Source organism: Melospiza melodia, chromosome 1 (assembly GCF_035770615.1).
Source record: "Melospiza melodia melodia isolate bMelMel2 chromosome 1, bMelMel2.pri, whole genome shotgun sequence".
NCBI lineage: Eukaryota > Metazoa > Chordata > Aves > Passeriformes > Passerellidae > Melospiza > Melospiza melodia.
Window position 1 is genome coordinate 3,648,493 of NC_086194.1, and position 15,712 is coordinate 3,664,204.

At 38.9% G+C, this 15,712-nt stretch overlaps 1 protein-coding gene across 15 annotated transcripts in view; it reads right to left on the reverse strand.

Moving 5' to 3' along the window:
• Window positions 1–15,712, reverse strand: part of ADCYAP1R1 (ADCYAP receptor type I) — a 159,664-nt gene that overhangs the window by 44,832 nt on the left and 99,120 nt on the right. For all 15 annotated transcript variants that reach the window (XM_063173716.1, XM_063174788.1, XM_063174702.1 and 12 more), the window contains 6 exons: window positions 9,479–9,514; window positions 8,823–8,864; window positions 6,966–7,069; window positions 5,833–5,930; window positions 4,043–4,175; window positions 1,195–1,348 (listed from right to left, as the gene is read on the reverse strand). In XM_063173716.1, coding sequence (XP_063029786.1) covers window positions 1,195–1,348; window positions 4,043–4,175; window positions 5,833–5,930; window positions 6,966–7,069; window positions 8,823–8,864; window positions 9,479–9,514 — 567 coding nt within the window. The remainder of the gene's footprint in view (window positions 1–1,194; window positions 1,349–4,042; window positions 4,176–5,832; window positions 5,931–6,965; window positions 7,070–8,822; window positions 8,865–9,478; window positions 9,515–15,712) is intronic.

Below are 15,712 nucleotides of genomic sequence, written 5' to 3' on the forward strand. Positions count from 1 at the left end.
AAAACACTGCCCACAAAGATATTTATGTTTTTGACTTAATCCCTAAATATTTTGTCTTATGGACCCGTGCTACAGTGTGAGCTTGGGTCCATATGCTTCGTAAGCATGGGCCATGTCTTTCTTAGTCAATCATGTTATGGCACACAAACCTACAGTACTGCATTCTAAACCCCTTGTTTACTCTTGTAACTGCTTAATTTTTATATTTCTTAAACTCTAAAACTCTAAACTTTCCTTAGCTTATTTGTCTCTGATTTAAACTATAAATATTGATATTTATACAATTCCAAAAGTGACCATGGATTGGAGGATGAAATTGCCACCTGTCCAACCACACTGGTCAAACCAACAGTCCATCAATTTTCTTTTCCTCCAGAAAGGAATGCAAAACAATCATTATTTACATAAAAGTGCATGAGAAACTCCATTAAATAATGTAAACATCAGAAGGCTTAGAAGAACTTTGGAAGAACAGAGTGACAAATTAGCAACCCCCCAGGCCCACAATGTGGACTTCTATAAATTCACATTTTCTCTTCTGTCACCTAAGTTTGGGAGCCTTTTCCAAGGTCTCAGATCAAATCCTGGGTTTAGTTCTAAGCTTTGGCTTACAGGCCCAAAGTTCTGGGAGTTTCTTGCATTTTGAATTCCACATCATTCCGACATAATTTCAACACTATCAAGACTAAAATTATAGTTTTAAACCTGACATGAAACTACCATGACACAGTCAAATTTTCTGGAAAAATCCCTTCACCTAGGATTTTGCTCCTGGGAAGCTGAGAAGCCTCAGAGAAAAAAGAAAACAATAATTATCTAATTTGCTTCTCCTGTGTTTTGCTGCTTTGGAATGTGTTTTGGCATTGTTTACCAACAGGTTTTGTTCCATTGGTTTCATGTGAATTGTTTTGACTTATTGGTCAGTCACAGCCAAGCTGTGTCGAGGCTCTGGAGAGAGTCATGAGTTTTCATAATTATTTTTTTATCCTTTCTGTATTCTTTAGTATAGCTTAGTATGGTATTATTTTATATAATATAGTACCATAAAATAATAAATTAGCCTTCTGAGAACATGGAGCCAGATTCATCATTCCTTCCTGCCACGGCGCACCCCACAAATACAATAACACCACGCGTGGTTTGTGGAGCCATCCTGCACGCCAAGACATGTTGGAGAAAAGAAGTGCCACCTACCCCAGCCAATGATTGTGTACCAGTAGAAATATCTCCTCTCTGGGAAGAAGGTCTCCACCAACAAAGTGAAGAGGTACAAGCCCTCGATGAACAGCCAGAAGTAGTTGGACATGACGCAGTAGTGAAAAAACACCATCACTGCTTTGCATTCCACCTGCAGGGGATGGAGAAGAACAAAGTTATTTCTGCATTGCTTAGGCCTAGAAAAAAAAATGCTTTCAGCCTCTCCAGATCTCTCAGTGGAAAGAGCTGGGGCTGGTATTACAGTCTTTTAATGGTAAAGGTTTTAAAGGATGTGAAGAGTGGCAGGTATCACTTAGACAGCAAAGCCTGGATGGGGAGGAAGCCAATTTTACCAGTGGGAAGAGGTCAAGGAACATTTTAGAGCAGCTTGAGCACATCCTGTGCTGCTGAGGGCTCACAGCCCCAGTGAACACCAATTGCTGGATTTAAACCCCCTTCCAGGATTAAATGCAGAGAAGAAAAAAGCCAGTTGTGTACCGAGAAACCCAGAGAAGGATGTGAAATGGCAGGATGAATGTAGAAAGCCCTGAGAGTGGAATCTGAAAGGATGAACCCTCCTGTGTGCCGCTGGGAATTGCACTCCTTTGTCACCCGTCATCAGTGTTGTCACTCAAGGATAGAAAATGGAAGTAAGTGTGAGGAAAAAGGAGGCTGAGTGATCAGCTCTGAAAAAATAAAGATGGAAACTTTCATTCATGGACAGGAGGGGGAAGCAGCAAACTAAAGTAAAGCTAAAACTAGAACTAAAAATAAAAACTAGAAATAAAAATAATATATAAAAGTTACAAAAAAATAATAAATAAAATAAAAATAGAATAAAAAATAAAATAGAATTTAAAAAACAACAACAAGAAAAAAAAAAAGGAACTGAATTTGTTAAAGCTTGAGAAAAGCTCAAGGAGAACATTATTGCTTTTTACAACTCCCTGACAGGAGGTGGTAACAAGGTCAGTCTCTTCTCCCAGGTAACAAATGCTAGGGAAAGAGGAAATTGTCTTAAATTGCATCAGGGGAGGTTAAGTTTGGATATTAAGGAAAATTTCTCTCCTGAGAGGGTCGCCAATCACTGGAACAGTGTTCAGGTCAGTGGTGGAGACACCATTCATGGAGGTGTTTAAAAGATGTGGAAATGCGGCACTTGGGGATGTGGTTTAGGGGTGAATTTGGTGGTGCTTGGGAATGGTTGGACTCAATTTTAGAGGTTTTTCAACCTAAATAATTCTGTGACAAAGGCCTAAGGTGGCAACCAAGCTCTACCCTGTGAGAGTAGGACACACTGGTCTTTCCAGTGCTGCATCCAAGTGAGACACCATTAGTCCTACAAAAGTAGGATTTTCCGACAAATCCTGTGGGAAATGAATTTGTAGAAAAATTCTGAAGTTTGATAGAAGACTTACATAGTATGTATTTGTATGTAAATTTAGAGAAAAAAAACATTGATTTTGAAATGTTATGGAAGAGGATAGATATTGTTGAGAGAGAAATGGAATTAGAAATAAGTTGTAAAGGGTGGTTTTGTAAATAAGATTAGATATTTTGGAGAAATAAAATTATGAAAGATGTACTGTAGTAGGATTTATGAAGGTAATTTAAGATTATTTGCTGTAAGGTATTTATAGTATGGTGTGGTAAAAGTTGATAGGTTAAGACATGTTTATAATGAATTGTAATTAGGAAATAGTTGGGTTTTGTTTGTGATGGTGTGAATTAGAATATTTGCATTATTTTACTTTTTACATGAAACTCAGAATAAAAGTTTTTAAAATGCTTTTTGATTGTTTTATTTTTGAGTTAGAAAAGGGTATAATTTGATAAATTGGTGTTTTGTGTGAGGAAAAAAGGGCATAATCCAAGCAGAATCTGTGGATAAAATGGAAGCTCCTGCTGGAGGCCATGATTAGCTCACACTTTGACTTCATCCTCTGTGCCAAATCTACCATCAAGGTGTTTAAACCATCAGATCTTGAGTTTCTTCATGGAAGCTCTACCCAGGCTGAAGATCTGGTCATAAAATGTCTGATTTTAATGTGTTTTATGCTTTAAGTGTTTCCAAACAAAGAGGCAGATGCCACCATTGGAAGAGTGGGAGGAGCAAACTCAGACCTAACATGGCTTCAGCTTTCTTGTGGAGAAGAACTGAGAGCAAAAAACTAGTTTCAATGACAAAACTAGTTTCAATGACAAAGAAAAGGCTGACTAAGAAACTCCACAGCTGCACTTGCCTTGTGGAAGTGACTCACAGGGAGTTTAGCTCATAACTGGGTGCATAAAGGAGAGCTCAGTTTGTAATTCTATCATAATTACACCCAGTGAACTGATTTATCATACCAAATACTAGCCTTAAATGTGAAAGGAACTGGGATTTACACATAATAAATGCTAAATGCATCAGTGAAAGAGTTCTCTGCATGAAACTACATATTTAAGAGATGAAGATGTGAGTAATGCTGATGATTTCCTGAGTGTGGCCATCAGGTGTATTATCTGTGTCCAAATGGTCACCCTGTTTACACGTGACTCTGACTGACATCCTGAACAAATGAAAAACCAGACCTTCAGATGAAGGAAATTGCTAGTGTCTGCTCTCATCCCACAGTCAGGGCAGAGCTAGAAAATAAAACCTGTAGGTTTTTTCTGAAGGACACTGGTGACATCACGACATGAAACATCCAGTCTGGCTGAGAACTGGGAGGAAATTAAACACCAACTATTTTTCCCCCTAATAATCATGATACTCCACAGAATGCTGCCTGCTCCACTGCTTTTTTGTTATCTTGAGCTGAAAAAAAGAGAAGGAAAAGGATTTGGTTTCAGTTGTACTCACCGTGGAGATGAAGCAGTGGTTTCCATCCTGCTCAGCATAAAGAACCCCGTCCTTGATGAACACAGATATTGCACGGAGGATGAACGAAACAAAAAGGTTCATGTGGATGAAATTCCGAGTGCAGTGAAGCTTCCTGGGGAGGAAAGAGGAGGGGAGTGGGGGTAAAAAGGAAATAAAGAAGAAAATAGTTTTATTTCGTGGAAATGTCACACTGGGCCTGCATACACTTGGCCAGAGCACCTTGGTGCTAAGAACAGCAACATCTAAGGCAAGACTGTGTTAGTACAGTGTCAGAACCCAGGACATTCCTCTAGCTGCCCTGGGTGATTTGAGACCCTGGCAGGGGGCTCAGAGACCTTGGCATGGAGTCACAAACACCGGTGCCTTTGATTTTAACCCATGAAAAAAAATTTTACAACTTTGTGTAAAGGTTTACAAGCCATAAGAGTTTGAGTAGAATGATGGTGAATTTGTCACAGGGTGAAAAAGTAGAATTTTGGGGTTTTAGAATGGGGGTTCAAGAGGCAAGGTAGAGGGATCTGGGCATGTCCTGTCTCTCTTCTTCCTCTTCTCCTCCATCTTCTGCTGTGATGGTGGCACTTTTTGAGTGGTTTAAAGTAGAGACAGATGGTCTAACATAGGTGATGTGTATTGGAAAATTATTGTAAATAAAGTACACATAGTTTTTAGTATAAAAAGCCAACACCACCCCAAGGGCACTCAGTGTGCCACGGACTGACCTGACAGACAGATCTCAGCAGGTCAGAGAAAGAATGTCATAGATAAGAGAAAAGAAACAACCTTAAAAACCAGAGCTGAGGAATCTCGACTTCTTCGTCGAGCACGGGGCTGGGAAAAAAGACTTTTAGTACCATGGGAGCCATTTCAGCTTTTAATACCTCATTTCACCAACAACAAACCCAAGAGTACAGGCCCTAAACATAAGAAAGAGGAGGATTTGGGGATTTTCTCATAAAAGTATGCAGAGAAGCATAAAATAGACAGCATAAAACAGAAGCATAAAACACAACAAGCCAAATGCAGCTTGTGAAGTTTCATAAACCAAACCCACAGCTTCTCCTGCTGCATTTACACTCTACTGAAATGCAACTTCTGGAGTGTGTCCAAGCTGGGGGAGCAACTCAGCTAAAGGATTTTCCCCTTCGTATTCTACTGTCACTGTTGTATTTTCTGAAAAATCCCGGTGCCAGGATTTTTTCTCCTGAGAAGTTGAGAAGCCTCAGAGAATTATCTGATTGCTTCTCCTGTGTTTTGCTGCTTTAGAATGTAGTTAGAGATTGTTTATCCAACAGGTGGGTGTTTGATTGGCTTCATGTGAATTGTTTTTACTTAATGACCAATCAACATCCTTGTGACTCTGGATGGAGTCACGAGTTTTTCATTATTATCTTGTTAAGCCTTCTGTAAGTATTCTTTATCTATTCTTTAGTATAGATTGAGTATTGTATAATATAATATAATATAATATAATATAATATAATATAATATAATATAATATAATATAATATAATATAATATAATATAATATAATATAATATAATATAATATAATATAATATAATATAATATAATATAATATAATATAATATAATATAATGTAATCTTCTAAGAACATCAAGTCAGATACATCAATTTCTCCTTCATCCTGGGGACCCAGCAAATACCACTCTACCTCTGCTGAGATAAAACCTTGAACTCAGCTTGGGGCAGCTGAGCTCCAGCTTCCTTCCTCCAGGGCCTGAGCATCTCCCTGCTGCTGTCCCCACTCACCTGAAGCGACACAGGATGACCATGGCAGTGGTGAGGGAAACCAGGGAAGTGCTGTATCCCACCGTGTACAGAGCCTTCACTGAGAGATAGTAGTAATCCTTGGGAGGCAAAAAAACCACAGGGTTAAAGGGCTCACCCACAGCCACACAGCTGCCAACGTGCAGGAGGAACCAGAGGCAGGATTTGTGTCTTCGGTTTCTCCTAATTTCCTCTGAAATCTCACTTGTGCACCAAGCTCTGCTCTATGGCTGGGTCTGCACACCCTGAGGTTATTTATCAATGAGCTATCTATATTTATATATAGGTATTTATCTATATTTATCTATATGAGATCATTTATCAAAGGCTATCTATATTTTTTTATAAGTATCTGTAGAAAAAAAAAAACAGTTGGCTAAGAAATTATTTATCAGCAGGGATGGAATTGAGGGTTAGCTTGTGATTCTAGAAGTTCCAAGCTACATCAACACTAAAAGCTCATCTTCTATAAAAATTCAATACAGGCCCAGGAAGGATTCAGATCTCACTTCTCACAGTTTTATACTCATGTGTTGCAGTAAAGGTAGAAAAATAATAAAGAAAGGCTTTATATAATCAGGCCTGCTCTGGCTAGCTTGTTCTAAGGCAAGCTGGCACTTTGAAAGTTCCCATGTGAAAGCAATCCTGGTGTGAGCAATTTGTTAACATAACAAATAACAACAAATTCAACATATTCCTGGGTGAAAAACAACTGGCACATGTATAAAGTGTTTTTGCACCATTTGATAGAAAAATGAAAACTATCTGTCATAAACAAGTTTTCCTACAGGTGCACACCAGGGGTTTGAGTGGCCAATCAATACAGAATAACAACTTGTTTCTAACCAATAAAGTAATTGGCAAGAAAGCTACTGACCAATTGGAGTCACACATGAGGTCTGTAAAACTGAATAAAAAGGAGTTATGTGAATAAAGAATGGGCTTCTTCCACCATGAAGAAAATTGATTCCGTGTGATTTATTCCCATACCCATGTACCACTGTTTGTTCTAATCATTATCAAATCAGAATATGACCAGAGGCTGGACAGAGACCAGTCTGCTGCTTCCCCCCCCCTCCCCTTCATTTGTTTTTAATTATGAGATTAATTCCCACCTGGTTATCAGACTCTGTTTCGTTCTCATCGAAGCCGCAGGCATCGTAATAATGAGGGAAAGGTTCAGACCAGCCATCTTCAGTGCAATTCCTGCTGATGTCCCCTGTGCCAAGGGCAAGTAGGAATGTCACATCCCAAGAAAAAATCCCAGGACATCCCTTCTCTCCCCGTGATGCAAAGAAAACCCCACAGTTCTACTGGCAGCTCTGTTTATCTGCCTATCCATAGATTTAATTCTGGAAATTTAATGAGGTCGTTAATGATCCAGTCCTACAACAGGCTACAGTTGGTCACCAGAGAGCAAAAAGTATTTAATCAGTACATTCAGTGTCTCCAAACCACCAAAAATCTCTTTCTCAAGAAGGTTCCTAAACCAGGGATCAACTAAATGTCCATTTCTTTCAAAAAAGCATCTGGTGACTCCAGCTTTGATGAAGATATCTCCACTCCACATGGCCAAAGGGGAAGTCCAGTGATTAAAACCAAGCCCTTTGTGCTATTTTTAATGGTTTATATCTGAGGCACATGCATGGGACTGCTGAGAAACATCAAACTAACATGATTTTTTTGGTCCAGGTGCTGGAATCCAGTCAGGATGCTGTGGGTTATCTCAGATAATCATGGGTTATTTGTCCATGGAGAGGCAGCTGGATTGCTCTCCTGGAGGCAGATAAGACACATCCCACTCATTTATCTCCAAGCCCAGGCTCTGATCTCACAGTGACTTTGTGAGAATGATCTGGAGAGAACAAAGGAACTGGGAATTTTTCTCCCAGTCTCAGTTCAGACTGGGAAATTCCAAGTCCATGTTCCTTTGTTTTCTCCTTGTCTTCATGGCAATATGTTCTTTTCCATCTCCAGATGCCCAGGTTGACCTCAGTTGGTGAATTCAGAGCTTCTCACTTTCCACTGTCTATTAATTATTCCAATCCTGGTTTATAATCTTAATTTTAAGCAAATATTGGCTTAAATCCATAATTTTTTTTTTTTTTGCTAATCTCATATAAGAAGCAGCTCCTAAATTGTTTCACTGATAAACTTAGGCATTAAAACCTTACTGGGAATGAAGAGTTGGGGGCAGAAAAGGGAAAATCTCCTGATGTTCATTTACCTACAAAGCTGCCTGAGGTAGGAATTCCCCGTGGGGTTCTTTTGAAGCACCATTATTCTTCTCAAAGCTCAATGGCTTTCCCAAAAAATTAGGAATGGGCTGCTGCTGCCCTTCTTCCTCTCCAGCACAAAGGAACAGCCTCAATTTATAAAATTATCCCACTTTTTGGAGTTTCAGTTGCACCTTGACCAAAACTGATGCAAATTTCCAAGTTTTGAATTTGCTCTTTGCTATTAAAGTCGTGCTGCTTTGCATTCTTAGAGCAGTTTAGTCTCTCATAACCTTATTTTTAACCTTATTTAAGAGAATCTGTTTGCCATGCATGCAGCAGAATATATCTCTTTAATCACAGCATTCGTTTAAGAACATTGCATTACTCGGCAAATTTTGTTAAATTATTCTTGCACATTCATCCCAAGTTTTCTATGGAAATAAAAAGCACTGAATCATGGTGCTGACTTCCTTTAACACTATTTAGTAATTACTGTTAAGCAGGTGGATATAATTTATAGCAGCACACTTCTTAGATTGCAAGGCTTAATAGAGGAGGAATAAATTTTCATAACATTGCTAGAAGTAACAGAGCAGAAAATACGTCATAACAATTAGAACTGATTAGAAAATAATACCAAAATTCCAGAAAAAAAACCCAAAAAAAAAAAACCCCAAAAAAACCTAAGACTTCTCTTTAAACAGAGAGATAAATAAAAAGAGAGGCAAAAATTTCCAAATTTCTAATTCTTACCTAGGAGAGACTGGGCTGTGCTTTCCAGCAGGTCATAATCACCTACAAAAGTGGAAATTGGGTATGAAATGGTTTTGATTGTGTTTTCTATTAGAGCCCAAACTAGTCTCAGTGGAAAGCAGTGAATGGAGTGCAATTGATTTTTATTTGTTTAGATCAGGCCCAAAGGCAATAAATACTTGGTGCTGTCTTCTCAGGAAGTAAACACAGCTTTACTTGAGAGTTTAAATCAAAGCTGAACCTCTAAATTTAGAATTAAAAACAGACAATAAACAGGGCCAAAATTTTTTGTAAAAATATAGAAGTCAAATATGGTTTCTATAGGAATTTACATTTATAATGCTCAGGTATTTAAATATGACCAGCTTTCAGAGAATTAATGAAAAATTATTTCCATCCGTCAATGACAAAGAGCAGTAATTAATTGCTTTAAATAAGGTAGTATAATTTTGTGGCTTTAGATAAAATCATTGATTTATAGAGATTTATGAGATTTTTAATTCCACTTTTTGTGCAAGTATTATAGTTAAATACCAATGTATCATTGTCATAATTGTTGATACACAGACAACTTTTTAATAATCTGAAATTAACATGTGCACACCATTTTGGGGAACAGAAGTACTGAGGACATGGGCAGCACAAGTGGTTCTTACCTGCATGGGTTTGCCCCAAATTATCCACTTCCCAACCTGCAATTAGAAGAATGAAAACAATTAATTCATAATGATAATAGGTTGCAATTTAATTTTTATAAAAGTTTGACTCCCATAAAAGGAATGGATGTAGCAGAGCCCAGAGGAGAACTGCAGGTTTAAATCTTTATTTCTGTGTCAGTGCTGCATATTTATGTGTGGAAAAGGGTTTTCATAAGATGGGATATTGTTAATTATCTGGTTTCATGAAGTTTCATCAGACTCTAGGAAGAATAAGAAAAATGGATGTAGGAGCTTTTTTGTGGATTTTTTTTTTAATTATTTTTAGGGGAGTGTCTTGAAGTAAGAAAGACTCATTTCCAAAACACTGTGTCCAAACCTATATCCTAAAATATGGCTGCTCAATATACTAAAACACAGCTATCCCAATGGGAAATGACAAAACTATGGGCTTACATTAGAAATCTCCCTTTCTTTTGTTCTTAAAAAAAAAAAAATTGTTGGAATGATGCCAAACCAACCTCCCAACCCCCTGTGCTCAATGTTTAATCAGATTTGGGCTGAAATCAGGTTTTTCTGGCCCCTGGGTGGGTTCTGGCTCAGCTGGAGCTGCCTGGAGCCAGGGAGTGGAGCTGCTGCACCGTGCACAGAGGAGCCTCAGGGAGCTGCTGCAAACCACTCTCAAAAAACCTTCCCAGCACTTCACTGACCATTGCAGCAGGTGAAATATTCATTTCAGTTTAGTTCTGCACCCTCTGGAGCCCCAACAGGGCTTCAGGTTGTTCCCCTTTTAACCCCAGTGGTCAAATGTTAATTAGGGGTTGGAAAAACCTTCACCAAATTGTGTGAGAAGGGTTTTGTTAAAAGTGAAATCCAAGCGAAGACTGATTTTGATCCTGTGGGAAAGGAGACGGCATCTAAAGGAATAAAATAATAACAGGAGGGTTTTCAGCATGGCATAAAATGTGGGGGTTTTATTTTATAAAACTCCTTGATTTCTGTGTCTCCTCTAAAGTAAATCTGATGTGCTTTTATAGCTTTTAAGACAGAAAAAAAAGAGGGTTTAATGTGAAAATGATGGTGAGAGTATAAAAACTCATCTGAAGCATCAGGCAGGCTGTATTGCGACTTTGGATGGATTATTAAATATTAATCCTACACATCCAACCCACTGGGGACTTTGGAGGGCTGATCCTGGAAGGCACAGTGAGAACACCCACAGTCCCCATCCTTCTCTGCCCAGCTCCTGCTGCTCCCAGGGTTCCACGGGGAGAATTTACCCTGGATTTTAGGCAAAGAGGGTGATGGGGCAAGCCCAGGGGATGATCACATTCCCAAAGCTGCCAGAGCTCCAGGAGAGATTGGACATTTCTCCCAGGGATGCACAGGCCGGGATTTTGTGCAGGGACAGGATGATTCTGTGTGTCCCTTCCAGCTCAGGATATTCTGTGACTCTAATTTTACAGATGTTTACAGATGTTGGGCAGGTCTCTGAATTCTGAGGAGGTGTCTCCAGTGCTCTGAGCAAACATTTTCCTGCGGCCAAGGTGGTTCAGGCTCTGCACAGGGCTGAGCTGGCAGGTGCTGCAGCAGTGCTGAGCCCATGCTCCACATTCCTGGCAGAATATCAGGGATGATCTGGTGGGTTCAGTGATGGTCAATATCAGAATATTAAATAATAGAATATTTATCTATTCTGCTCTGCAGAATATTGTGGAGAGACCTTTTTTCCTCCTTAATCCAACCCCAGGTTTATTAGCAGCTGTGTAGCTCAGTTTTAGGAATTTGTTGCTAAAATCAGGATATGTGTTGCCAAAATCTGAATTCAGAACACAGATATCAGGTTGTAGTGTGGGAATTTTTATCTGTGGGTGTACCACAGGATCAAAGAGCAAACCACCACTCCTTTATCACTTCTTTCATGGTGCTTTTCACAGCATCTGCCACTCCAAGCAGCAGCTCTGATGGAACTTGAGTACTCTGAGTGAGGTCACCCAGCTCAGCAGCCTGTGCCTCTCACTGACCCACACAAGCACGGTGGAAAAAGCTGCAAGAAAAGCTCCCCAAAACCTCATAAAAATCCAGTTTTAGTTTATTGTTTGTAATTTGACCTTAAAACTGCGCAGAATTCTTTCTGGAGAAAGACCAGGCCAGTATTATGTAGATGGATGCCTGATGTTCCTGACATCCTGCTTATTACAGTGATGGCTGCAAAAAAGACATTTCTCTTAAATTTAAATGTTTTGAATGCAGCTGTTTTTCCCCTACAATCTAAAAAGCATGACATAAAATTTATCATCATTTAATTCTAAACAGAGATAGCAGTTAGTCTCATTGATATTAAAATAATAAATTTTAGTTAATTTTTAATTTCATGACAGCCATAATAACAGTTAAAACACATGAATGCACTTTTTCTGAAAGGAATAGGCTTGTTATAGAAATATTTTGTATATATACTGAAATTATTATTGCATTTCACTCTGTTTGGACATTATGAAGGGACTTGCTTTTCTAGCAACATTAATTTTCTGATCGGTAGTAGCAAGCAAGCCTTTTATTAACATATATTTCTATATCTCAGTCCTACCTAATGTACTAAAGAAAGTTCCAGTACAACATTTGCCTGCACAGGCTTTTAGGCTTGATTCATCAACTCAATTTTCACTAATAAGTTAAGATACTGGGAAGTTAATTAGATTTACATTGTACATCATGCCCTGAATTACAATAAAACCGTCACAGTTCATCCATTGAGTGTTGGGATAAAATTAACATTTACACAATTATATTTGTGGGTGTATGGACGTATTTTTTTGTATTTCTATGTAATTATTTAAATACATGTATTTTTATACATATAAAATATATCTGTGTATATACATGTGTAAATATATATCTATTTATGTTTGCATTTATATTATATATAAATATATAATATAAACAGATATAATATATAATAATAAACTTTAATATATAAACACATATATAATATATAGTATATATTTTATATATATTATATATCTATAAACAGATATACATATATGTATATAAATATATATAAATGCATATATATTATGTATGTATGTATATTGTATATGTATATGTTTTTATATTATATATTATATATTATATATTTATATATAAAATGTATATAATATATATTTTATATACACATATATAAATATATTTATATAAAATTTATATTATGTATAAATAGATATATTTATATATAAACCCAGATATATTATATATATATATATATAAACAGATATATATATATATATAGATATATATATATATATATAGATATATATATATATATATATGTATGTATCTAAAAGGACATGAGGGAACATACAGCCACCACATGCCTTTGAATTCCTGCACACTGCAGCTGCTGCCCTGCCCTCAGACATTGCAAGTTTCTCTATCCTGAAGCAAAATATGGAAATTTATTTGACAGAAATCCATGGCATTGGTGCTGCTTCCTCACATGTCTGAGAATGAAATGGAATTCAAATGGATTTGTTTTGTGCACAACATTTAACATGTTTACATAAACCTGACCTTGCATCTAAAGGGTTGTAAGGAATCCCAGACACACTCTCATTTTTCACAAAATTATTTTCTGGGTTATATTTTCACTTTAATGCCTTTAAGACTCTAGAGTGACCTCATTAAATTTACTCTGCTCTCAGTGATGGAGTGGGCAGGACTACAGGACCCCTCACTGAATCCCACAAACCTTCTTATTTTCCTACTCTTAGGACACAAACAATGAGAAAGGGGTGGGTTTGACTTCACTGATGAAGAAGAGAAAGCCCTTTAATATGATTATGCAATGGTCCAATAAAATGCATTGCTCTCTCAGATATGAAGAATAAATAAAATATTATTTTCATTGGCATTTCCACTGGAAACACATTTTTCAGGGGTTTAATTCAAGGGTTACATTTACAGGGGACTTTTGAGGAGAGCATGTAGTGACGGGATGAGGAGAATTGGCTTTAAACTGAAAGTGGGCAGGTTTAGTTGGGTATTAGGAGAAAATTTTTTACTCAAAGGGTGGTGAGGCCCTGGCACAAGTGCCCAGAGCAGCAGTGGCTGCCCCTGGATCCCTGGCAGTGCCCAAGGCCAGGCTGGATGGGCTTGGAGCACCCTGGGACAGTGGAAGGTGTCCTTGCCATGGCAGGGGGTGGCACTGGATGAGCTTTAAGATCTTTTCCAACCCAAACCATTCTATAATTCTATTATTCCATGATGGCAACATCTTAAATATCACGATTTTATGAGTTATTTGAATGACATCTGTGCTTCTCACATGTAGTTAAACCCAAACTATGAAATATGGGCATGACAGCAGATACAAAACAGTGCCTTACAACAGCACTTATGAAATCAATAATTGCTCTTATCAGTCAATAAACTCCTGAGGAAGCTGCTGATTTCCTCGACTCAGGAAGGTTTATCCAGTGTATTGACAGGTTGTGTTATTTGCTGTTTGACCAGACTTAAGTAAGTGTCACTCTTTGGGAAGCAAATTTACAATTAATGCTTTAATTGACATTGGTAATTAGATGTTATTTGTGGAATTGCTCAGAGTTCCTAGAGAAGATCTATCAGAATGCTGAGTTGCCAATTCTAAAGACCAAGTAATGAAAATACTCCTTATTTCTGTTTTCTGCAGAAAGACGTAAGAGAGGGAGGAAAAATAATCCAAGGATTTGCCAATGGCTCCCCACAGAGTTGGTGGCAGAGACCCAGACCTTTCCTGCCCTTTTCTTGCACATTTATCAGACTTTCCTCTTTGATTTTTATTTACTGAGACCCAGAACTCATAATTCACCCCTCACTATGCAACAACTGATGAGAAACTCGACAAGAGCAGTTGCTCCTGATTTAAAGCGGACAGGGGTGGGGAAGCTGAAGCCAAGAACCAGCCTGTGCACGATGAGCCTCAGAGCCTTTTAGATCTCCTCCTTGGTGCCAAATCTGTGCTGGCTGCTCTCCACCTGCCTGGCATCCCGTGGCTTTGTTTATCTGAACACAGCTCGCATTTAACCCTTTTGTTCCAGCGTTTGTCCCTTATTAGTGGCAGGGCAGGAGGGGATGAAAGGCTTCCAAAGCTCTTCAGTCCTGAATTGGCTTGCCCACACTTCTCCCACAGTCCTGTTGTTCTCATCTCTGTGTTGTGGGTTGGGGGGCTGCTCCACAGAGGTAATTCTCCAAAAGGTTTTGGATTTTGACAGTGTTAAGATCAACATGGAAAGCCTGCACTGTTTTTACTGCACATTGTGCCCCTACAGAAAGTGCAGCCACTGGGGCAGGGAGAGGCTGTGGAAAATAATTTACAACCCCTTGTTATCCTGCTGTCCAGCTACGTGAATAACACACTGGCTGGGCAGGAGTTTAATTTCTTCTTTCCTGCTTTATATATCTCTGATTAGAAGTTTTACATCCAATTTCTAAATATGAAATGAACGAGAAAGCTCTCGCGCCCAACTCTGCAGCATCCACTATGCTGAGCCTCCTCTCTGCTGTCCAGCTATGTGAATAACAACCTGGCTGGGCAGGAGTTTAATTTTTTTCATTCCTGCTTTATATATCACTGATTAGAAGTCTTACATTCAATTTCAAAATACGAAATCACCCGGTGAGATCTCGTGCCCGACTCCGCGGCATCCACCACGCTGAGCCTCCTCTCTGCTGTCCAGCTATGTGAATAACAACCTGGCTGGGCAGGAGTTGAATTTTTTCTTTCCTGCTTTATCCAGCACTGATTAGAAATTTTACATTCAATTTCTAAATACAAAATAAACCGGCAAATTCTCCTGCACGACTCTGTGGCATCCACCACGCCGAGCCTCCTCTCTGCCCTCCCCGTGGCTGCCTGCTGCTCTCCTGCTCCAGCAATCTGTTCAGCCGGCTGGCAAAGCCACAGTCAGCAGCAGCAGGCTACTTAGCAGCTTTTCTGCACTCTCTGAGCTCCCCACACGGGTTCTGGTTCCATACCCTGCTCGCTGTGTCCCTAGAAGGGACATCAGCCCTGTGCCAGTCCTGTGCCTGCACACACACGACCCCACAGACACATTATCCAACCACAATGGATGGATGGATCAAAACCAGCTCCTTTTTTATGGCTCTTTGTGTTTACCAGAGAATCTGTGGCTGCCCCTGGATCCCTGGAAGTGTCCAAGGCCAGGCTGCACAGAAGTTGGAGCAACCTGAGGA